The sequence below is a fragment of the Cariama cristata genome, unplaced genomic scaffold (assembly GCF_000690535.1).
Source record: "Cariama cristata isolate BGI_N322 unplaced genomic scaffold, ASM69053v1 scaffold11955, whole genome shotgun sequence".
Classification (NCBI taxonomy): Eukaryota; Metazoa; Chordata; class Aves; order Cariamiformes; family Cariamidae; genus Cariama; species Cariama cristata.
The window spans coordinates 22,975-46,683 of NW_009615823.1; the positions used below are offsets into that span (position 1 = coordinate 22,975).

The following is a 23,709-nucleotide window of genomic DNA, read 5'->3' on the forward strand; positions in this document are numbered from 1 at the left end:
GAGGGCGTAAGGACTTGGGAACAACTGGAGAGAACTCTTTGTTGTGTTGCAAAAGATAAAAAGATGAAAAACTCATACCTCATTAACAATGTAAACAACATGAATCGTTTGGTTTCTACTATTTCCTTTCAGACGCTTTGAATCAGATGATCAAAATGTAATAACAATCAATGTATTTTAAATGTCACTTCTGTTACCTTCGTTCAATTTAATCAAGACATGCATCATTTTCCAGGTGGATTAATCTTATTAAGTATTTATGTGGCTAATGTAATGTAGATCTTAATTAACACATTAGCAAGCAGAAGTATTAATATGGACGCTATGAAGGCTTGCAGATGCGGTCTTCTGAAAATATACCAGGCTCTAGGGCTGTCTTAGCAAAACCAAAGTATCAGACTAAGTTCAGCAGAACAGAAGGGGAGTTTTATCTTTGTGATTGTGTTGATGGTGATAGTATGGGTTGCTGTGTTTAAAGTTAGATGATGGAGTGTATTATATAACAATCATCTCTGATGGTATATGTTGATGTAGAAATTCATGCTAGTATATATTTTTTCTTCATGAAATGCAGTGAACTAACGAATCTTAATTATATTTCAGTTATAATTTGCTTCTGATTCTGAAAACAATGAAATTTGTGAAGCTATGCCCACATGAATATAAAGATGTGCCTACATTTTTAGGTGTATCAGGGATTTAAGGCAGGTTTCCTAATTCCACCTGCAGGGCCAGATTGTTTGCAGCTGAGCCAGTGCAGTGGTCTTAAGCAGATGCTCCCTTTGCAGAATTTCTTTTCTTTCACCACAATAGAAATATGGGGTACTGACCTGAAAAAACTGAGATTTTAGTTTTGTTTTGGAAGCTGTTTTACTGGACTCCTGAAAACTCATACAAATTCAGTAAGCTTCCTTCCTCCTCACTTTGCAAAATAGAGCTCATTAGTACCTCAGCATCTTCAGCATAACTGAAGTTCAAAATGTGTTATAGCAGCTTCTCCAGACAAACTCTCATTTCCTGGCTTTTTACTTTATTGTAGCTGTGGGAATTTGTTTTACATCAGCAGTCAAGCTATTGCACACATTCCAAACAGAATCTGTTTTCACTTGGGTCCTAGGGCACTTAGGTATTAGTAGTAGATATTTGAAGCATAAGTTCATATAGAAAGTGATCAGTGTGGTAACAGTGCATAGCACTGATTTTTCCACTGAAGAAATTTGTATAGAAAAGACATTTTCTACTTTTTTTGTTTGCCTTTCTGAAACAATAAGAAATGTCTGGTTATATAAGTAGCAAATTTACCTGAGGGGAAAAAAACCAAGCTATCATTGACAACCATAGTAATTCCTACACATTCTTTTTTGGCAAAAAGTCAGTGGAGTGTATTTTTGTATTGAATGGTTTCCTTTACACAGCTATACCATAAATTTCTTTGGAATTCCGAGTCATCTGTGACAATCCCTAACTATGTAACAAACAACAACAGAAAAATAAGTTAGATAAAAAGATAAGGAAAGCTATGTCTGCAGTAGTGATTTATAAGAAATGCAGAGGTACAGGAAGAGAAATAAAAGAGAATTCACTTTAACCAACACAGGTGATATTTATTCCTTGTATTTAATTGGAAATTGTCCAAATCATCTTGGTATCTTGGTGATTTGTTATGGATCCATTGGAATGGTTATTCTGCTAGATGTTTTTCAAGAGTGTTATCAAGACGCAATTTACAGTCATCACTGTTATAAAGGCACACAGTCAAAGCACTGGAGTTAATTGCTACTTAGATGTGATGTCTGTAGCGTGACACTGCTGGTAGCCAGATTTCGGGTTTATTTTTTAATTTTAGCTACAGTATGGGAGAGGAGCCTATAATAAATACTGAAGTATATCTGGTTTCAGTGTAGATACAGTTCTGCCTCCGTAGCTGACACAGCTTGACATCAGTTAAATTAAAGGCTGACTGGGCATGTCCTATCAGCTGCCACCTTGAAACTGACCTCCAGCTCAAAGATGAGGCCTGCTGACAAGTTAGCAGGGGGAGCTTGCATTGCTGTTGTCATGTATTGCCTATTTGATAGCTTCAAAGGCAAATATACTTGAGTGCTAAAACAGTCTTTTCAAATGTATGTGCCAAAATAGTAATTCAACTGGGTAAATAACACGGCAGTTTAAATGAATAAGTGTTATTTAGTTGATAAATATATGTTTGACTGAGCAATTGAAATGGCTCCCCTGGGTAAGATGAAGAAGTATGCTTTTAAAACTCTCTTTTGTAGATGTTTGTAGAGAGGAAATCACAGGGAAAAAAATCAAATATCCATGGGGTTATGAGATAAACAGACGAAACTGTAGAACGGTCACCCACAGCAGAGATAATGATGTTGGGATTTATTTGCTCACAAGAGTACGAGTTGTTTGGGTTAGTCTTTCTTTCCAGATATGTCAGTTTGTCACATCTGTAACTTCACTTAAATGCAGCTGATGTTCTTTGAATTTGATGTGCAGTAGTCCATCAAAATGGAAAAGCTTCTAAAAATAAATGGAGGGGAGTGAGTCAGGTGGCAAGATACATTCTCTACATTAGGAGGTGAAGACTGAAGGGAACTATAAAAAAAAGTTTACTTTAAGAATCTCTAGAGACAGAGTTAATAAGTGAAGCTGTTAGTGCAGAAAAGGGCATTGCAAAGATAAAGCTAGGATGATGTTCTGCTTTTTAGGTTTAAAAAAGTAAACTTAAGCCTATTAACGAAGAAAAGAGGTTCAGTGGTCATATCTACTTTGCATTTCATTTCCGTATTTCTAACTTGGGGGTGAAGGAACATGAAAAGGCCAATGTTGAGACACCTGTAGTATTTTTACCTGACTCATCTTCAAGGTGAGAATTTTTCATAGGTCATTGTTAACATTTCTGTTTTACAAGTAGTCATCTGAGAACATCAAGATCCTAAGCAACTCAGGTGCGCTGGCTGTGTCAAAGCAAGGAGTAGAACCAAGATGCTCTCACTAGTTTTGTGTCTCATACCAACAAGAGTAACTCAGCAAGAATTTATGAGAGTATGATTCAATAATGCATAATCATTAGAACTCTGATAGCTTGCTGGACTTAGAACTTTGTAAGTAGTTAGTTAAACTTGCAAATATAAAACATATTTTAGTACAGCTTCAAGCATTTCTAAATTGTGTTATTTCAGCATTGTAACGTAGAGCCATAAAAACAGGATGTCATGTATTAAATTCTTAAAAGCAAAAATAAGGATCCCTTTCAGCATGCCGGAGGTGAGGCAACAGCTGTTTCTTACAGACATGGCACAGGCTGAATATAGAGCGGAGGCATGCTATACTACAAAAATACAGACTTGAAAATAAGGGGTCATCCATCCATTCCATTCTTTGTTGTAGGCTCAGTATATCTTCATCACTTGTGATAGCTGCTGGACAGAGGATACTGGCAAAGGCACTGATCTGTTAGCCTTCCCATCTGTATTATTTACACAGCCTTTATCATAATAATAATGCCTACTCTAATACTTCCTGGAAATAACTTTTTCTTTGACTGTTTCACATCGACTGTGGCTATACTGATCCTGAAGAACAGGGTACTTTAGAATGTGTCAAGGAGCCTGTTCTCAGATTAGATACAGTTGATGTTAATTTTAAATGTGAACAGTCTGCTTCCAAAGAAATCGTTTGCAGCATACTTTTTAAGAATGTTGAAAAAGATTCATCATTTATTACCATAACTTGGAATTGTGAAGTCTGATGTTGTACTCAAAGGAGATAAAGGAGCCCTCAGTCTTATGCTGGCTTTCCAGTGCTACCAGTGATTCCAGTATAGTAATGTTGTACTCAAAGGAGATGAAGGAGCCCTCAGTCTTATGCTGACTTTCCAGTGCTACCAGTGATTCCAGTATAGCATTGAACAGGTGATTTTATGTGCTCTTTAACTGGGTCTCCTATCCACGGTGGATAAGGACTAATTTAAATTCTAGTGAGATGATGCTTGACTTCATTGAGGTGGGAACTTTGAGATATCCTCTGTTGCAGTAATCCATGGGAAATGAAATCATGTCGTTTTTATGAAATGTTACATGTTTGAATCTGGTTGATATCTGTCTTCTTGGGCAGCTCTAAATGCACAGTGCTTGACATTGTTAGCCATTTTACCTTTCTTTGCAGCTCGTCTTTGCAGCTTCTTCTGCTTGCTTTCTTCCTTAGTGCTGTGATGTTATTGTAGACCCATTAACACAGAAAATGAAAAAACAAGTTGCCAAAATATAGCAGTTGGTATTCAGAGCATTCTTTTACCATTTCAAAACACTGCCAACATAATATCTGTTTCATTATGTACGAGTGTAAGTGCTGCTAACATAGATAATTTGGAATCTATAATTGAAATCATGTTATTGCAGCTCTCTCAATTAAAGATAGTCAAGACAGAAAAGCTGTTATGTACTTACCTGCTGGAATTATATGTTATTCTGTGCCATTCTGTTACATTCATACAGTGCTGGAATATATTTCAAAAGTAACTTGCCATTTATTGAAAATAGCATTACACCATGAAAAAAAACACGAAGTAAACATTGAGCTTTTAACAAATACTGTCTGGTTGTTTCAGAGGTATCACTACCATCCACTGTCTATTAATAGTGATATTAATGATACCTTTAAATTTCTGTGATTGTTAACAGATATTTTCTGTGGTTTTCTGGCCTTTGTAGTGTCTGTTGTAAAAATTTTAAGATGGATTTCTCACTGTGTTGTTTGGGAATGTGGAACACAAAATCAAACATTGCTACATACCGTAGCTTGAAAGCACTGCTAACTCTTCATGTATTGCACTGCATGTTTAAAATATGTGCAGCCTCAGAACCATCCTGTTCAGCTGAGAACAGAAGGGATTTGCACCATGTTTTAAAGGTTGACTATTTCATGGGCTGGAAGCGAGAGCACTCAACCAGAAAGGTCTTGTATCTTGTCTTCAATAATGCATGCTAAAGAACCATCAAATGATGGATTTTAACTAACCACAGCATGAGCGAGAAAGACTTGTAGATAGTCCCTGCTTCAGGCAGAGAGAACTTAGAAGGCAGTGCATTGAGTTGTACTCACTTTCTTTCAAGAAGGAGAAGATGTGTCCTCTAAATCCTTTTCTGTGCATTTCATTTCTTCTGTCAACCCTCTTGTCTCTGACCTGGAGTTTATTTGACTACTTTACTATATAGAACAATGGTAATAAAAATTTGCAATCAGTTGATTTAGATTGAAGTTACCCCTTCAGTTCACCTTTCTGATTTTTTTTATACCCTGGTTGCGTACAAGATGCAGCTGAAAAGAGCACAGGAGGACTCATATGTGCTTAATTGACTCTCTACTGTTACTATATTTGATGAGTAAAGAGCAGTTGCAGAATGGAAGGGTTGGGCGATTAGAAGGTTGCAGGTACTCCGTAGAAAAGGGTTCACAGTCGTCTTACCTCAAATATAGGGGCCAAATTCTCAAATACTGATTGAAACAGTACGCAGATTGCTTCAGAATAAGAAAGGAAAGTTAGAGTCTGATTTAAAAGGTGGCATTGTGACAGATGTTCATCTTGAATGAATAAAAATACCTATGTTAAAAGCAGTTATTTAATTTGATTTATATTTGCTTTTAATTTATAGGACCATGGGTCACTAGGAATAGCAGCATAGATAGTGGAGAAACAGAAGTTGGCCGCAGGGTCACCCAGGAAGTGCCCCCTGGAGTTTTTTGGCGGTCTCAGATCCATATCAACCAGCCACAGTTCCTGAAGTTCAACATATCCTTAGGGAAGGATGCTCTTTTTGGTGTTTATATAAGAAGAGGACTCCCGCCATCACATGCCCAGGTATTTTATCAATGTATTTGTGGCCTTTAAATGTCAAAATGCAAAAGTTTAGAGCATCTATATTAGATTTATGCAGGAGTTTATGGAGCTGAAGTTTAGGGATTCCTGGGAGTTACTTAACTTGTGATATTTGCCTGAACACCCTGATGTTAAGATTTCTAGGTTATTACATACCTCAACAGTACATTGATAAAAGAAGTAATCAGTGATGTTCTTGCCATTCAGGTTCTTAAGATAAATTGCAATTTGGTACTCAAGGTTTTAAATCTGACAAAACCTTGGCACCAGTTGGGATAAACGTACCCAGTTATACACTAGTCAAAAATGATGAGTGGTGTTGGTCAAACTCACAGTATCAAAGCACTATATACAGTTGGAATGCATGCACAGCTAGTTGTGTTAACATAATTTTCTGTCTTCATAAACATTTTCATCTCCACAGGCTGTTGGAATGGCATCGCTGGGGTATGCAACAGACTTTGGCATCACTGCTACTCAGCCATATTAGAGAACATAATGCAGTGGCCGAGTGTTTGAAAGCTTTAATTTTACTACTTTTCCCTTCAAGGACGGTATTTAGGTACAGTATCTGCCTCAGACATGGGGCAAGTCTTACAGTTGGGAAACCCAATTCTTCTTGGTTTCTGACCAGCCTCAAAAATGAAAACTCAGTAACACTGCATTTTTATAGTGAACCTGTAGTACAGAGCTAAGGGCTGTAGGTAAAGATAGTTTTAAAGTTAGTGAAGCCAAACTTAAGTATCTCTTTCTTCTAGGTTGGGCAGTGGGTGTTTTAATTTCTTTGCTGTGAGAAGATACAGCTATATTTTCTGTTACAGTGAGAAATTTTTTTTGTGATATTGAAAACTCATTAATGTGAATGGAAGGATTCCCATTTACCTAGATTAGACCTCTAATGAGAAATAATATATTTGCAGTTGCACATACTAAAAGGAAAGAGCCTCCGTGCTTTAGAGTGCAAGGGAAGCAGAAATAGCAACCAGCTTTTGGAAAGGACTCCTTCCTTCCTGCATATCCTTGTTGCTAAAAATCAGTTCTTCATTCAGAAATTATCACCTAAACTTAAAATTCTTTATTTAGTATATGATTTCCAAAAAGCAATTGTAGAACTCCATGATCCCTTCTGCAAAAGCCTCATTTAACATTTCTAGATGCCTTGCCCTGATTTACAAAGAACTGCTACTACTTTTTTTTTTCATTTGGCAAAGCAAACTGCAATTACATAAACGATTAAAATGCATGATCTAAGCTAAAAGCCCAGAGGCTTTAACATAATTGCATTGCTACATATTGCCATATAGGGAAAGTATGTTCATATTGCCTGCAAGGAGGTATCAACCCTAAGTGAACTGTGCCCATGTGCATGCGCAAACTCATGGTACAAACAGTGAACCAATTAATTTTCTGGGGAAAACTACACTTACATTAACTGCATTTTGGATCTGCTTCCCAATGTGAGGCAAACATACAGAACTATTCTGCATTGCATCTTGTTCCTTGGTGTTTATTCTTGTCTGTAGTCTGAATTGAGAACCAAAATCTTTAAACAGAGTTGGGAGGAAAGGAGAGAAGAAGTTTGCATGGATTTATGACCTCTACTTCTAAGAATTTGTGAACAAGGAGTTTTGAGTATCCAAACTCCATCAACTTCCTGTAGTGTACTGTTTTAAGATATCATGTGAGTTACTGAATGGATATAGCTGACTGGTAGGAAATAAGGATCAACAGTCCACAACCCATGGAGGGGAGGGCAAGTAGTCAGTTTTCCACATAGGTAGAGGTTAGCATACAGCATCCTGAAGTTCTGTACAAAAACTAGATAAATCGGGGGAATTGTAGAGGGCTGTTGACTAATTTTCAGCCACTTCCAGACATCCGTGCAACACAGAAGATATCCACAAAGAATATGTTCCAGGGTGGGAGACTGTTTTGATTTTGGCTGTAATGCTTCAATATGGTGTCTTGAGGGTGAAATTATGTCTATGGATCTTTAACTGTTGCAATGAGGTAATGGCATAATTCATTGAGCATGTCTCAATTCAGAATTCTGGCGTTCACTTTCTGTGTCATTCCACCATGAAAAAGCCAGCAATTTAGTTGAGGAAAATAAACAGAAATATATATTGTGAAGTGAAAATTACTTAGGGCAACCAAAACTCCTAAGCAGTCATCAAGGTTTGCTATAAATACAAGTTAATTATAATTGTCTCACTAAGACATGATGGAGATATGCCTGTATCTTTTACAGGAACTCCAGTTGGATGTAACTGGTAGTACAAAATATATTTTTAATTCAAGCTGAACTTTAATTTCTATTACACTGTGATCAAATATATTTGTTCTAGGTTTCATTATGATGTCCTCATCTGGGAAGGCTATGATCAGGCGAAGTTCCTCTTCTTTCTTTCACTCCACCTTACGTGGATAGGATATAAATTTCATGACCTTTCTGTTAAATTAAATAATGAGAAATATCAACTATGTTTCCTACTGAGCTGGATTCCTCCTCAGAGAACCCATTTTCCAGTCTTTAGAGGAAGCAATTCCAACCCTCTTCCATGACTGGAGTTAATGAAATCCACCAGTGTAACCTGCAGAATTACTTTCCCATATTGATGCAGGGTCGGGGGGGCTTGTCAACAGGGTGGTACAGTAAAAGATTACTTGGCATTTTTGCCCAGCAATCAAAATTCAGCCAAGCTGCTACCAAGAGAAATAATTTTAGAAAAAGAAAGGCAAGCTGTTACAGACCTGAGTTAGTGAAAAGAAGCCTTGTTCTGACAGAAAGGAGCAGAATGGTTTTGTATTAATGAAAATAGTCTGAAGTTGACACCAGACGATATTTTTAAATTGAAATTTAAAATCCTTGTTTCTGCAGGTTAGGGACATGAGCTGTAAAGCAGTGAACATCTACACTTGACAGTTCATCACTGATCAGTGCTGATATGTCAAGCCAAGTAAAATCCTTTGTGGGAGCAAGTCAATAATCAGCAAATTAGGTACATGATTAACCTGAGACAACAAGATGCAGTTCCTGTCTGAGAGCCCTGCTGAGATTTAACCTTCTCAGTATTACTGTTTAGCAAATATTCCAAATGCCTGGTTTAGTCAGTCAAACTGATGTAGCTGTAAACTTGTCTAGAAACAGCCTTGTGTGCCATGTGCATAGGGAATGGAGCTCTGGAGGAGAAGTAAAAATGCAGTTTTGAGTGGCAAGCAGACTACAAACAGGAATGCGTTGCTTTCAGGCAAAATTCTTCCAACCTGTGTAGTACTACATAGAAATAACAAAATGCACGTTGTAGGCTTGAATGATCAATAAGAAATTAGTAGAAGATAGTCATATTAATAAAATTGGTAATGTATAGAAAATGAACTGTAAATGTCAAGTAATGCATGAAGTGACTCTACAGAGATTACAGCAATTATGATGTTACTACACGTTGGTAGAACATTCCAAATGGCGCATGAAATAAGGTAACCTTATAGAAACATCGCTGTAATGTCTGGAGAAGGCAGTTCATGGAGTTCTATTGTTCTCATTTCCAGCAGAGTGTTTTATACTCACATATTTTTAATGTCAAAATGAAAACTGTTTTCATTTAGAGCAGGAAATGGCTTTATTTGAAACAGCTTGAATAGCTGGGGAGCTTCAGTGTTACCTTGTTGTTTAGACAGTGCTCCAAACACATTTAGGTGCTCTGACCACCTTAAAGTTATCTGATGGCAACTGTGCCGTTATTCCTGAATGTTGTGCTGCATTGTACTGGTTGTGTTGTGTCATATTCAAACGTTGAAACAAATTAGTTGGCTGTCACTATGGGTATCAGATGTTTCTTGGGTGTATTTTAATGAATAATTACCAACTGGATTTTATGAAGAACTAATTTTAAAGCACTTTGCAAACAAGTTTCCCTGACATATGTTTTCTTGGCTGCCTAGGTCTTAAAGGGCTTTGGCATAAAGACAAATGCTAACCACAACACCAAACATGTTTTTCCTTTTTTGTTTTCCCCCTCCATTTGAATATGCATATATTATTAAAACAAGAGCTCTAAGAAATCTTTCTTCTCAATTCCTAATTTCAAACACTGTTAGGGATTTTGTGGAGGCATACAAATAGTTTTAAATCTAAGAAAAAGGCAAAGATTATGCAGGCTTTATATGCTTTCAGTCTTGACCCCTGCAAGCTCTCTTTGCTTTGCCGTGCTTTCACAACTAGTTTACTTCCTGTACGCAACTGGGCTCGGTCGATCTGTGCTATATGGATGGCATTGTACAGTGTAGTCACTACCACATGTGTCAAGTTCCAAAACTGTTTTGCTGACTCCCCAGGGTTACTGGAAAAAGAAAGTCCTTATTAGCCTATGAATAAAATGCATCAGAGGATAGAAGGCACTGAATAGAGAAATTATAAAAACAAATTGACCAGAAAGAACTTAGTATGAGATTTCGGTTTGTAAATAAAAGTATGCAGAGTAGGGTTTTGGTATGCTGTGTAGTAAAAATAAACAAGCTCACTGAGAATGTGAATGTGGAATTTGTTTAGAGAAGTAGGCTGGCAAGTCATGTGCTTATATAGAGCTTTAATCATAGTAAGCACTCCCCGCTGCAAAACTGAACTCTGAAGATGTAGTCATTTGGGATTTCTGGTGCATTTTGTTTCTGAGCAGTTTTCGCCATTTTTGTGTGATTTCAGTATGAAGCCATGAAATATAAATTATCATAAAAAAAAAAAAGTTACTGAAACTTCAAAATTACTTCAGAGATTTAGTTTGGTTTGACAGATCCATTCCCTAATTCATGTGATTTATTTGTCTCTTCCTTAGCAGTAGTGTGTGTTAGATTAAAAATTCCACAGTTGCTTCTTAATGATCATGAAAGTGCTTTTGTTATTTTCTTTTAATCTAGTAGCTTTAAGTATAAGTATAAGTAGCTTTAAAGCAAGAGTGATATCTTCAGCACAATATTATATAGAAGTAATTAATTATGCAAGTGTGGTAAACCAGAAAATCAGCAGGGCCACAAGAACCAAAATGATGATTCAACCAACCATGTGAAGAAATCTTATCTGGTTATGAATTCACAGTACCATCCCAGTGACCCTTCAGTCAGGGATTTTAGATTTTGGGGTACATATACCTAGTACTTGCTGACACATTAGGATTTGTACACCCAGGGAACCAGCAGCAGATATATTATCTTCCTTGTGTTTTCCTCAGTTCTTAGGAATCCAAAAGGGATGAAAATGTGTTGTTATATTCTGTATCAGTTTGTACCGGTACTTCACCATTCACAAAGTATTATTCAGGTTTACTCTTTTTGCTTTTGTCTGAGCATGAAATAGTTCTTCATAGTTTGATTGCATCTCTTTAAATATCAGTCTTAACTTTGGTAAAGTTAAAATTAAGCCTTATGGGGAATCATGGCACGGGACCTGCTCTCGCTAGGTCACACCCCATCATTGCGAAAAGAGATTCTGCAGCTAAAACTACTTCAAGCAGTTTCAGCCTGAATACTCTTCCCCTTCGATCTTGCCAACTGCTGAGCATTCTCTACTATATGAGGTAGAATCAGCATCAAACAGGGGGAAGGCAGAGGAACCTGCCAGCACAAGCAGAGACGAACAGCATGTTGCCAGTGAGAAATGTCAGCTTTTATTGCTACTTCCTTAGTTGACCCTTTGTGAACGATTGTTCTGAAGAGCAAGATTTCTTTTTCCCAAGATGTTGCCCAAGTAATAACATTTCCCAAGGAGGAGATGAGTCTGTCCTTAACCTCTGACTGTTAGACGATATGTTTTAGCAGTATTTCCAAATGTCATTGATTTAAGAATAGATATATGTGTGTTTGGCACCTCTGATACTCTGAAAGTTACTGGCATGCCAGAATTCTCTAAACCTCTGGCATGTGTTTGCTTAAATATACTAATTTACCTGATTTACCTTCTCCTGCAAAAATCCTGTGTGCAAAAAGGCTCAAGTGGATGGCAATCCGATATTAACAGTTCAGTGAAACTTCTTGTTCCAATTCTACTCCTTCCCATGATTAAAGGCGTAGGAATAATGCAGTTACTGTGACAGTAGCTTTCAACGTTAGTAGACCTGGACTCAAATTCCTACCCTGCCATGGCTTTCCTTTGTGGCTGAATATTGGCATCAGTTCCACATGTTTAACAGGAAAATAATAGTACTTCCATACTTCTCCCTTTGCTTTAAGGTTAAGTGTTATCAAGGACTCTATGTTGCTGGTACAAAACTGTTACAAAATTTCAAGCAGAAAGCTCAACTTTTATACTCCAGTTTTACATAGATGTGTAATATGGCACTAAAGTGTTGGATCAGTTCGTCTGTCTGTCTCTTCTACTAGAAGGGAGAATCTTCATTATTTTATTGTGTATTATTTACTAGAACTCACTGTTAATGAGTAGAATACAGTGTACAGGGCAGCCCTCTGTGGATGTTTAGTCTGTTCAGGATGCAAGATTACAGTTTTCTCTTTAAACTGAAAGCAAGTGAAGGTATGTGTTTTCTCACAGCTGTCACAAGCACAGACTATATGTGCTAGATATCACGGAGGGAAATGCAATGAAACTACTGGCAAGCAAACACATACTATTACTATATTTTATTGAACAGATACATCTCTCTTTAGACGTGTCTATCTCTGTCTACTGCTACTTAGATAAATGTGTCTAAAACAAGATGTGTTTTCATAGGGGACTTGTTACACAACTATCAAAAGATTAGATATATTGTTTTTGTTGTTTCTTAAGGGTTTCCCTTAGATAGAGACTGTGAGAGCTAGTAAGTTGAGCATAGCATTAGCTTGAGAGCTCCAGAATCACAGACATTAGAGACAGAAAAAAAGCCTATTAGGACAGCTAGTCCAGCTGCTTTGTTATGCAGAGTTATTCCCTGTTGTAGATTAACCAATATTTCTTCCAATCCTGTTTAATTGTGTGATGCAGTGGCATCTCCACTGGGAGGCTATTACTGAGCTTAATAGATGGGAAGCTTATCTGACATTCATCTTAAATTTCGTTCTTTCTTTTTTTAGTTTCATGCCATTAATGGTGCCATCCCTCTTGTACTCTAAATAATCACTTGCTCTGTTTGATCCCTTTTCCAAAGATTAATGTAATGTTCTACCTTACTTGGAAACCATCCAACCAGAAATTCTCAGTTTTCTTTAATATAAGTTCAATTCCTTCAGCCATTTGATTTGTGTTATTCCTTTCCATGCTCCCTCTGGGTTTTGTATCCTATTTGCCCCTGATTGTTCCACATACAAACTCAGGTAAGCAACTCTTACTCTGATGTAAAACTTGTACAGTGTATTTTTATTGGGTGGTGAGTTACCTAACGTTAGACAAACATATTTTCTGTTTGTGCTGTTCCTGTTTGTTTTCACATTCTGAGGGTTTTCATTCAATTGTATGTCTGGAGCTACATCTGAGACTTCTGTTCCTCTAACAGCAAGAATTTATTGTAGGCAATTACTTAGAAAAGAATGTGTCTCAGCCTTAAGGTTTCCAGCTTTGAAAGCTGTGCAGGAACCTAAAATTTGATGGGTCAAATCATTGATTTCGACTTCTTTCTCAAAACCCAGCCTGTCACGAAATACCATTTGTACATTTTTTGATCACCTATGCAGAGCAAAGATGCATAATTCTATGTCACTCTTTAAGAAAGGATAAGAGCCACAGAATCTCTGTGTTCTGTAGTCGACTAGTAAATACTAGATTCATATTGACATATCATCTAGAAATACCGTTTTATGACAAGGTAGAAGAGAAAATATAGTGTCAGATTTTGAGCTGAAATATTCTGAATTCAGGTCTGTTTGGGGTTTTGTTTGTATTCTTGTGGTTTTGGTTTTTGCTGGGGTTTTTTGTGTGTGTGTTTGGTGTGGGTTTTTTTCCTGTTTTTTTTTTTACCCTGCAGTATGATTTCATGGAACGCTTGGATGGGAAAGAGAAATGGAGTGTGGTGGAGTCCCCACGGGAACGTCGAAGTATTCAGACCCTTGTTCAGAATGAGGCTGTGTTTGTTCAATACTTGGATGTGGGTTTGTGGCACCTGGCATTTTACAATGATGGGAAGGACAAAGAAGTGGTGTCTTTCAGTACAGTTATTTTGGGTAGGTATCTCCACAAGCTGAGCATTTTTTCCTCTCTGTTTATAACTTCCCTTACTTAAAGTCATAATAACTTTCTTGCAGTCTTCAGTATCTGACCTGTTTATCCTTATGTTATGTTGTGCATTTTTTTTCTCAACATCATTCTGTCAAATAGACTGTAATGGGGTGCTGATTTTAATTTGCTGGTTTCTCTTTTAGGATTTTAGCATTACCACAGAGCTTGAGTTTAGTTCTGGAAAACAAGACTCAGATTAGTTTAGTTTGGGTTGAAACATTTCCAGGTTAATATTCCTCTCCCTTATCTCTTGTCATTTTTATACTTATTTGCTTTTCTTGAGAAGCTTCTTTACACCCAGGTGGAATAGTACCCAACAGGAGAGCTGGTTAATATTAGACAGTACAAAAAACCTGACACCTGCGAATTAAGTTATTGTTTGCAGTCACACCAGAGATTGAGTCAGTTAATTACCCATATGCTGTTTTACAGCTTACTACTCACCTAATAGTGGGTCATCCCCTCAACATGGTGGAATCAAGAGCAGAAGAACATCTAGCCTATGATCTGAGAAGCCTGCAGCTTTGTTAGAAGAATAGGGTTACGTTTAGTTGAAAACAGAGTCTAAATTCTCCAAGCTTATTAGAAGAGTTGTTGAACTTTGAAGCACTTAATGAACTTTGCTGAATATCTTGTCACAGTGGCATAAAAAATTCTGAGACAGTCTATGTGGTATTCTGTCCTGGCTGGTGAAGTGTTAAATGGCACTATATTGTATAAATTTGTAATTTCTGTTAGTTTAGGGAAAAAACTGCAAAAAATCCAAGTGCATTTTTAAGCTTGATGAAAAATAGTTGGAGGTCTTTTCCAGTCTTGCCTGATTAATGATATGAAGTTTATTTTTTTTTGTTCTACATTAGTATATAATCCAATTTGTTGGATTAAGTCTCAAAGGGTGCAGGAGGATAGCCAATATTGTTGTGTCAATAGCATGAATATAATTGTTTCTGTTAACCCCAGTTAAGATGAAAAAATTCTTTTTCTTCCATAGCTTATATGTGGCTTTGTAAGAGTTACCAGCTGCTATGCATGTTGAGATAATATATATTTGCATGTTTGCCCATAGAAGGCTTTTTCGGCTTCTCCAAAACCAACAAGAACGTTTGTGCTTGCATCTTCTTATGCCCCTATTGTGTTTAGAAAACTTTCAGATAGGATAAACTGTCCTTAAAAGAGTTACCTGGTCTAGACTACAGCTTTCAAGAGCATCAAAGGTCTAATAGTCAGGTAGACTACTTGATAGTGCAATAATAGTAATTGGACTGAAATGTAGAGAAAAGTATAGTGTTTTATCCAGTTCAGAGGTTCTTCTACACACACCTAGTATCAGACGTTTCATAATCAAAGGATCTGAGACAGCTGAAAGTTTCTCTGATGTGAAAAAGAATAACAGAAATGATGTTAACTCCCAGACAATACTAAAGTTACCGTGATTCTGAATAAGTAGAAAATGCTTTTGTGTGCCATGAAGCAAAATAATGAAAAAATCTATAGACAAGCTGCTTCTTCATGAGACAAATTGATATCTTTGAGCATTATGTTTCAATTTTTCTTTTCATTGTTTACATGAATGATTTCAGGAGGCCAAGCTAATGACACCTCTTTGAAAATTCGCTTTGGAGTTTTTTGGGTTTTTTTTGTTTAGTGTCCTGCAACTGTGAAATTAAAATTGTACTTGAATCTTTTTTCTCTTTTCAGCTAGTTTGACAGAAAAATGCTCTGTATGGTTCTACTAGTTCCAAATTCAAAAATCATTTTCTGTGTTGTACAGCTGCTCTTTGTTTGGTGTCTGAGACTGGCAGAGCCGTTTAGTTTGGCATCACAGGTCCCACAACAACATGGAGTAATAGTGAAGAGTAACAACATTCCAAGCAGATTTTTTGTTTCAATAATTCAGTGTTGAAAGTGCGTTCCACTGAAATCCAACAGCTTTCAAATGAAAGTGATTTTAAGAATTAATCTCAAAACTGGAATTTTATTTCTAGGCGGTTATTATGCAAAGTAGTGTATGTATTATCCAAATAATAACAGAAATTGTGGAAAATAAGTATTTTGATACAGCTGAAATGTTATCATCAGACTGATGTGCTTACACTTCTCAGATTATTGAAGTCATCAACACTTCAGTCAGTCACTTAAACTTTCCCTTCCTTTTAACAGACCTCTTCTTCATCCTCTTGCACAGCTACTTGCACATTTTTTATTCTTTTTTTTAGGATAAAGAATATTTGCCAGAGCAAAAGAGCTCCTCTTTGTCATCTTCAACAGATATTTCTGTAGGCTTAATTAATGAGGCTTTAAATGCCTGTAGAAGGAAAACAAGATACACTTCGTGGGATAATCAGTTTCTCTAGGAAGAGTGGTTGTGCAAGATCAAAGTCTCATTGCAAAAGGGAGATTGTTGATTTTCCTGCTCAAGCATTATGTTTGCTACATAATCTGAATCCAAACATAGCTGTAGAGGTCTTAAGAGGCAGTCCTGTCTAGCTGTTGGAATAGAGCACTATCAGAAGACTTAGAGTTCTAATAGGCGATTTTAGTGTATCGCTGGGTTTGTACACTTACTCATGCTGCCATAAAACTTGGTACCTTTCTGCTTCATCTGAGGTTTGTGATGTTATTATTATTAGGGATTATTCTTCTAAGCATTGAAGACAAAAGAAATTGAAGAAAAACTAAGCAAAGGATTTGTAGCCTAAATAGGAACCAACTAATGTGCCTGTGGTGCTTGTATTTCAGATTCAGTGCAAGACTGCCCACGTAATTGTCATGGGAATGGCGAGTGTGTATCAGGGGTCTGCCACTGTTTTCCAGGATTTCATGGAGCAGATTGTGCTAAAGGTATCGTTTTCCCTGTGTTTACAAATAACCACAGTGTCTGTTTGTGTTGTATGCATCTACAGTGCCTGCTAGTTAGCATGGGTCCAAGCTAGATTCAGATAGATCAATATGCATTTTTTTTTCCTTAGGTGTCTTAGTTAAATATGATCAAGTGGAAGCATTGCTACATTGCTGATGAGCTTGTATAACTACAACTTTTTGGTGCCAAAAGTAGTAGGCAGAAATGGCAGAAAGATTTGATTTCTGCTAAAGTGGATGAATTATCAATGCTTTCTGATAATCTTTAACTGGTCTGCAACAGAAGACTGATTATCTTCATCAATAGCACGTAATGTATATTCTGGCTTGGCTGAGCCTTAGTTCTAGTACATAGCATCTTTCTTGCATATACGGTTGCTCTTTGACCAAAGGAAGTTCACCTTTTTTAGGAAAATAAGTAGGACTTGATGAAGTCTTAAAATAAACCTTTTCCTAACTGTTGATTGTAAATTTTAACAACTAAAACTGGGAGATGCATGATTATCAAGGATTAAATAGAAATCTAAAAGACATCTGTGGATTGGCAGTATGTGTTTACTAAGTTTTTCTGAGAGTTTGGCATAGCTGTAATAGGGAAAAGATTCATAAAGGAGGACCTCTTTAGTTTATACAGCTAGGATTACATATGTTGCCTAAATTCAATTACTTGGTTGTATTCATTGCTGGTCCTGAGCACAGTCATAACTTTTTACAGTTTGTTTCCTCCTTAGTTTGTGTGAGATTTAGGCACACTATCGGTATCATATGCTTACAATTGTTTTCCAAAGGGATAGGGTTGTTAGTGTTCAAAGGTGGAAAGCCTGGTGTTTGAAAGCTTTTTGAAATGCCATGAAGGGCCTTAGAAATGTGCTTATTTCTTCTTAGACTCCTGATCCAGTCCTAGAGACAGTTTGTTGTGCCCCGCTTTTCACTGGTGTAGCGGGGTGGCATCCAGCATTCCCATGCATGTCTGTGAAATATTCCTTCAATAGCTGTTATAATTGTACTGGAGTGAGTAATTTCCATTTTGTGTCTCCGTATTTGGCTCCTGAAGGTGCCCCAGTACAAAAAAAAAAAGAAGCCCCAAACGACATTATTTCAGTGCTAGCCCTACTCATTTTAAAGAATGCTTCAAATACAGCATGCATGTTGTTTGATTACCTGAGAAATTAAGACACTTTGCAAGTATGTAGAGGAGGTATCTGTATATTACAAAGTAAATGGTATGATAATGTGTGCTATAAATGCACATTGACAGCTGTATGCATTTCTGTGGTGTTAACTTGTGAAAGTATGCATGCAGTGACTGTGTGCTTCACTGCCACCCTTCACACATACATGGCCATTAAATCAACTCATTTGCATTTTGAGTTGCAGAGCAATCCTGCATTGTGCACTGAACCTCTGTGTAACACTCTATTCTGTGTTAATGCTAGAAAATACTTCGTTCAGGCTATGTCAGATAAATAACTTTTTGATAGGATACTTGTCAAAGTCTATCTGTCAGGCTCCTCCTACCCCTCTGTACATTCCCTCTGCTTCCTGCTTTGTCCTGTCTGTGTTGTCTCTTGCCACTCAAAAGCGGAAATTGTTTCTTGGAAACTTCTTTCAACTCTTTTACTGTTTTGTTGTCAGACGTCATGGTATTTCTAAAGAACAAAGAGACTTGAAAAACTGCATAAAATGACAAAATGGGTGTGTTGACAGAATTCTCATGTTTCTGTGCAAGCACGTAGCTTCACATCTTTATACTATGAGACATACCCAGAAGTGTGCAACTGAGTTACCGTGTAAGGGCTGTATGCCTCACCAGTTTGACAGGCACTGTCACACCTGTTCTCATGTCCACAGATTTTTCTGCTTACTTGGATGCTGATTATATGTGAGAGCGGTTTCAGAAGATAGAGATCAAAATTGGGATTGTATGCATGGTAAAACACACTAAAATGAGATAGAGAATTAAATCTTTGCCAGTATACTGTAATGTTAAATTTTTATTTAAGCTGTCACAAGTATGGAAGAATAATGATTTTCCTTCCATCTGATTTTTTTATTATTATTATTTACCTAGCAACACATCTTTCAATGTCTCAGTTCTCCACTGTAAAATAATTTGAGGCAAGACTCAGAGAAATACAGAGAAAATGTCAACAAGCTCCTCCGATGGCTTTTAGAACTTGATTCATGCAATAACACAGCAGTCTAAGAGTTTCACACTGGGTGAATCCCAAGTTTGATAGATACGAAGCATGATCCTCTAGACCAGTGAATCCCCTGTTACAGAGCTGATCTTGAGGGCATCAGAGGCAATGAATCTTGAGAGGAGTCATCTGCAAACAATTTGCAGACAGTGCGCAGGTTACTCCTGTTACTTTTCTCCATTTGTGTAGTTCTAAAAGATAAAACCGAAGGAAATCGATGAAACACAGCACAGATTTGACTTCAGATCCATTAGCTCCAGGAAAATACCATGAAAGTTATTAGAAAGAGATGAACTTTTGGCCCTATGCACAGGCTGAAATACACTTTCATACCCTGATTGAAGTGGCGGAAATTCCATCCTCTCCAACACTCTTGCCAAATGCTGAGGGGGTGGGTTATTTCTCACTTTTATATGTGGAAAAAATTTATTCTCAGGTAGCCAGTATCAACAGGGTTACTCCATCCTTGCTCAGGCAAGATTCCCTTTGAAATCATTTAGAGTGTAGCCTAATTAAGAATTCCATCTAACACACAAAAAAAGATAATGATACATTTTAGTCTCATGTGGCTAAAATATGGCATGTAAAGAAAAAGTCTGGTAATCAAAAGATAATTCATTGGGTGGAGATGTATCCTGATGAAGAAAATGTGCATAATTAAAGCCAGTGGAAGATTTGCTGTAAATTGAACTGCACTGTCAGTAACCTCCTGTCCACAATCACCTGTAGGAGTTATTGATAAGAAGCGATGCTATGGCCAAGGATCAATTAAAGAATCAGGCATACAGCCATGAGTATGTTATTTTGGTGTGTTGTCACTTTTTTATATTCATCTCTATTTTATTGTAACCTCTATGACATAACCACCCAAGTAAATCAAGATGTACTTCTTACTTAGTGTTCCCACTGTTAATGTCTGATAATAGTTTGGTCTTTCAGCTTCCAAGTTCTGTGGTAAATCTGCAAGCAGGCATCCTTCGTTATGTCCTGCTTTTCACCAGTTGTAGAGTTCAGTGTTACAGTGAGTTGAGTTCCTGGAAGTGACTCAGAGTTGGCTATAATTTCGTTTCATCACATAATATATTTGAAGAGCATGCAACTCTTCCACTCCTTTAACAGAAATACTTCCAAAGACACTGTCATATACTGTTTCACAAACGTGCTCAGAGCCTCCTTTAATTTTGCATTTTAAAATACTAGGATTTGCACTATAAGCTTATTTAGCTAATCTGAAAAGGTGAAACAGTGTACCATCACATGGGATTTCTACATTGACATGAGCATAGCATGTTAAGAGATGGTGTCCAATTTGTAAAAGAAGGAAAAAAATTGAGTCAAGTAGCTCATGTCAGCTGCCATGAAGTTGCCATTTAGCAGATACTTTTAGTTGGTTATGCAATGTAATAAGAAACGTGTTTAATATTTTAATCTAAATGAATTGAAGGCTTTTGGATTTTTTTAAAGCAGAAATTTGTACCATGTTTATCAGTTGACTTTTTAATCTGATTTTAAAAACTCTAATGATTCAGATTTATGTTATTCGCAGTTTCTTTTCCTGTTCTCCTTGTGTGGGTTTTTCATTATTTTATTTTCATTCTGTTTGTTTTTGGCTTACTGGCAAAGGACGGCGCCACTTTAATAAGTATAAAAAGAAGGGTAGGTTTTTTTAAAATTTCTTTTTCTTTCTTTTGCAACATCTATTTAGTTTGAAATAGTTACTAAGCTGTAAAGTGTAGTTATCTCTTAAAATTTATTCTAATGCATTTGCTGTTTCTGCCGATTTCCCGCACCACAATGAGAGTTCCTACCACTGCCATTTTCTTGTGTGTGTGCTGTTAATCTCTGTATAAAAATGTAAAGAACTGTCAATTATTAGGTAAGTAAGGTATAAGTGCTAGAAGTAGCAACTCTTGCTTTTTCTCAGTTGTTATTCAAATTTCAGTTGTTTGGAACTCTTCTTGCGCTACGTTTATTCAGAGGCTTATTGCTTGGGTAATAGTGCATAATGTTTTTTCATCCATAGATACTCTCCTTGAAACTATTCTTAGTGTCATGTCCAGAATGGTCCCAGTGGTATAAGATGTTCTGGGAGTGATTGCAGTGGGGAAAACATGAGTTTTGGAGTGCATCTTGCTGAATAATTCAGTACTCCATTCATTGCTGTAGAGCACGTGGCCCACATGAATGAATGATGTCCGGCATATGCTGCTAATGTATAGGGGATATATGTGAATAAGGAAAACAATATTTGCCTTCATAACTTGGCTAGAAATTTTAGGAACTGAAAACAGTGCAAGCAGACAAAAGCTTACTGGACTTTGAAGGGAAAGGTGAGAGGTGATACTCAATAAGCTTTCTCCTTTGCCTGTCCTGCACATGTTCATAGCCTGACAGAAGAGATGGGACCCGTGGTGAGGCAGCACTTTGGGTCTTCCGTGGCACAGTCAAACTGGTTGAATGTGTGTCTTGTACTATTCAAGTGACTCACTGCAAATTTATGCAATAACAGATTATAGATTAGACAAGTGAAGTACGTTGGATTAAACATGATGGTAATGGAAGCAGATTGATTTGGCAGAGAAAAGAGAGGAGAGGAACAATAGTACAGGAAAAACACCATTTTTATGGCATTATAAAGAGATTATCACGAGCAGTGGTACTTGTTAAAGCTAATCTATTGTAGTTAGTGCTTTACAAGCAAGACAAATAAAACCATTGCCTGTCTCCAGGAATTTACCATGTCAATACAAGTTGAAAGGGAATGAATGGGAACCAATTGACAGAAGTGGAGATATAAGGAAAAAAATGTGATACGCAGTGTTATAAACACACTAGCAGCGTGATTGTTGTCAGTTTTGGGGAACATGGTGGTAAAAGACGGTTTTAAAGAGGGATAATGGGGCAGATAGATAACATCATGTGCCAAATTGGTTCTCCAAAGGAGACAGAGCATAGGAAAGAGCTCAAAACAGCTCTTTTTAAATTTTACTTTCAAAAGCATTATAAGTTACAGAGAAGTTGAAGTCAGAATTCTAGCAGTGAGCAGTCTGGGGTGAAGCAGATCTGCAAATGAAGTTGGAGCACAAAGTTCATGTTCCATGTGATAAGAGGAAAGGACCTGAAACAGGACTGGGGAAGAAAAGCCGCATAGCTGAAGATTAGATTAACAGATTAACAGCATGATTTTTGCAGCATTGTTGCACACAAACATGACTGAAGATGACTGAATTTATCAATACTGGAGAAAAAGGTGTTGATTTAATGTAGATTTTATTTGGTGAAAGCTAGGGCAAAAATTCTGACAAAGAGTTGCAATGCAGAATGAACCTGTAAGACTTTGTCAAAGCCTGAATGTGAGGCGAGGAAACAGATGAGTCAAAAATAACATCCAGATTATGAACCTTGATGACAGGTGGAACAATGGTATTGTCCACTGTCTGCTGTGATAGAGCAAGAATGCAGGGGAGGGCTAAGAAGTAGTGGGTTAGAGAGAAAAGAGAAACTAGAGAAATAACAACTTTATCGGCAAGTATTTTATGTGTTCATAATCATAGCATGTCTCATCATCTGCACCACACTCATAACAAAAAAAGTGTGCTTTTCTTTGAAAATACTGCATTCATGATTTGTCACCCGCACATATCTCACATCCTTTCTTGCAGTTGACAAAATTCAGCATGTTTAGCTTCTCTCTTAGTATCTCTTTCTGGGTGGGTTTGTTTTTTGGATTTTGTGTGTTTATATGTGTATGTGTGCCAACTTATGTATGTGCTGCAGCAGCAGCACAGCCCTAGCTTGTCACTCAAATCTTCTCTCGCAGTGGGTGGAAGCATTATTTTGATACTTGAACAGACAAGGTTGTCTTTGGCAATGTTCCTCTCCTCTCTGACTCAGTACCTAAAAATACTTTTGTTATAAATTTTCTTCTCATTTTGCCAGTCTGATGTTTTATTAGCGGATGTTTTTAATTTCTGGCAAACCAGTCATGTCCTCACTTGCCTTCCAGTGAGCTCTATGTACAGGGCAGTGCTTGCCCGTCTGCATTCAGTTTTCTTAGTTTTACAGAACTGCAGTACACTCTGAAAAGGGTTTTGTGCCATCAGCTGTGTCTAAAATAATTGCAGAATAAATAAATGGACATGTAACCTATTTTGACAATAATTGATGGTCATTGCCATCTATCAGCTGCCAGCTTGACTGCATGAAATGAGATAGTAGCTTTGATCCCATGTCAGGCAGACAAGTAGAGCCAACACAAAATCCACTGCTCTTAACTCTTTCTAATTGGCAATTTAAGCAGGAGCTAAGAACTGAAGGGGTCACAGGTTGAATTTTTTCTGATTGTTAGTGGTCATGACTCCAAAAGGGGCTCAAGGCACACAGTCAGTGTTGTAGAATCGTAGAATGGTTTCGTTGGAAGGGACTTCAAATACCGTCTAGATCCAACCCCCCTGCCATGGGCAGGGACATCTTCCACCAGACCATGTTGCTCAAAGCCCCATCCAACCTGGCCTTGAACACTTGCAGGGATGGGGCATGCACAGCTTTGCTGGGCAACATGG

At 37.3% G+C, this 23,709-nt stretch overlaps 1 protein-coding gene across 1 annotated transcript in view; it reads left to right on the forward strand.

Moving 5' to 3' along the window:
• LOC104161503 (teneurin-2-like) overlaps positions 1–23,709 on the forward strand; it is a 66,929-nt gene that overhangs the window by 21,741 nt on the left and 21,479 nt on the right. The window contains exons 4-6 of the mRNA XM_009699969.1: positions 5,664–5,869; positions 13,837–14,032; positions 16,827–16,928. Of these exons, the coding sequence (XP_009698271.1) occupies positions 5,664–5,869; positions 13,837–14,032; positions 16,827–16,928 (504 nt within the window). The remainder of the gene's footprint in view (positions 1–5,663; positions 5,870–13,836; positions 14,033–16,826; positions 16,929–23,709) is intronic.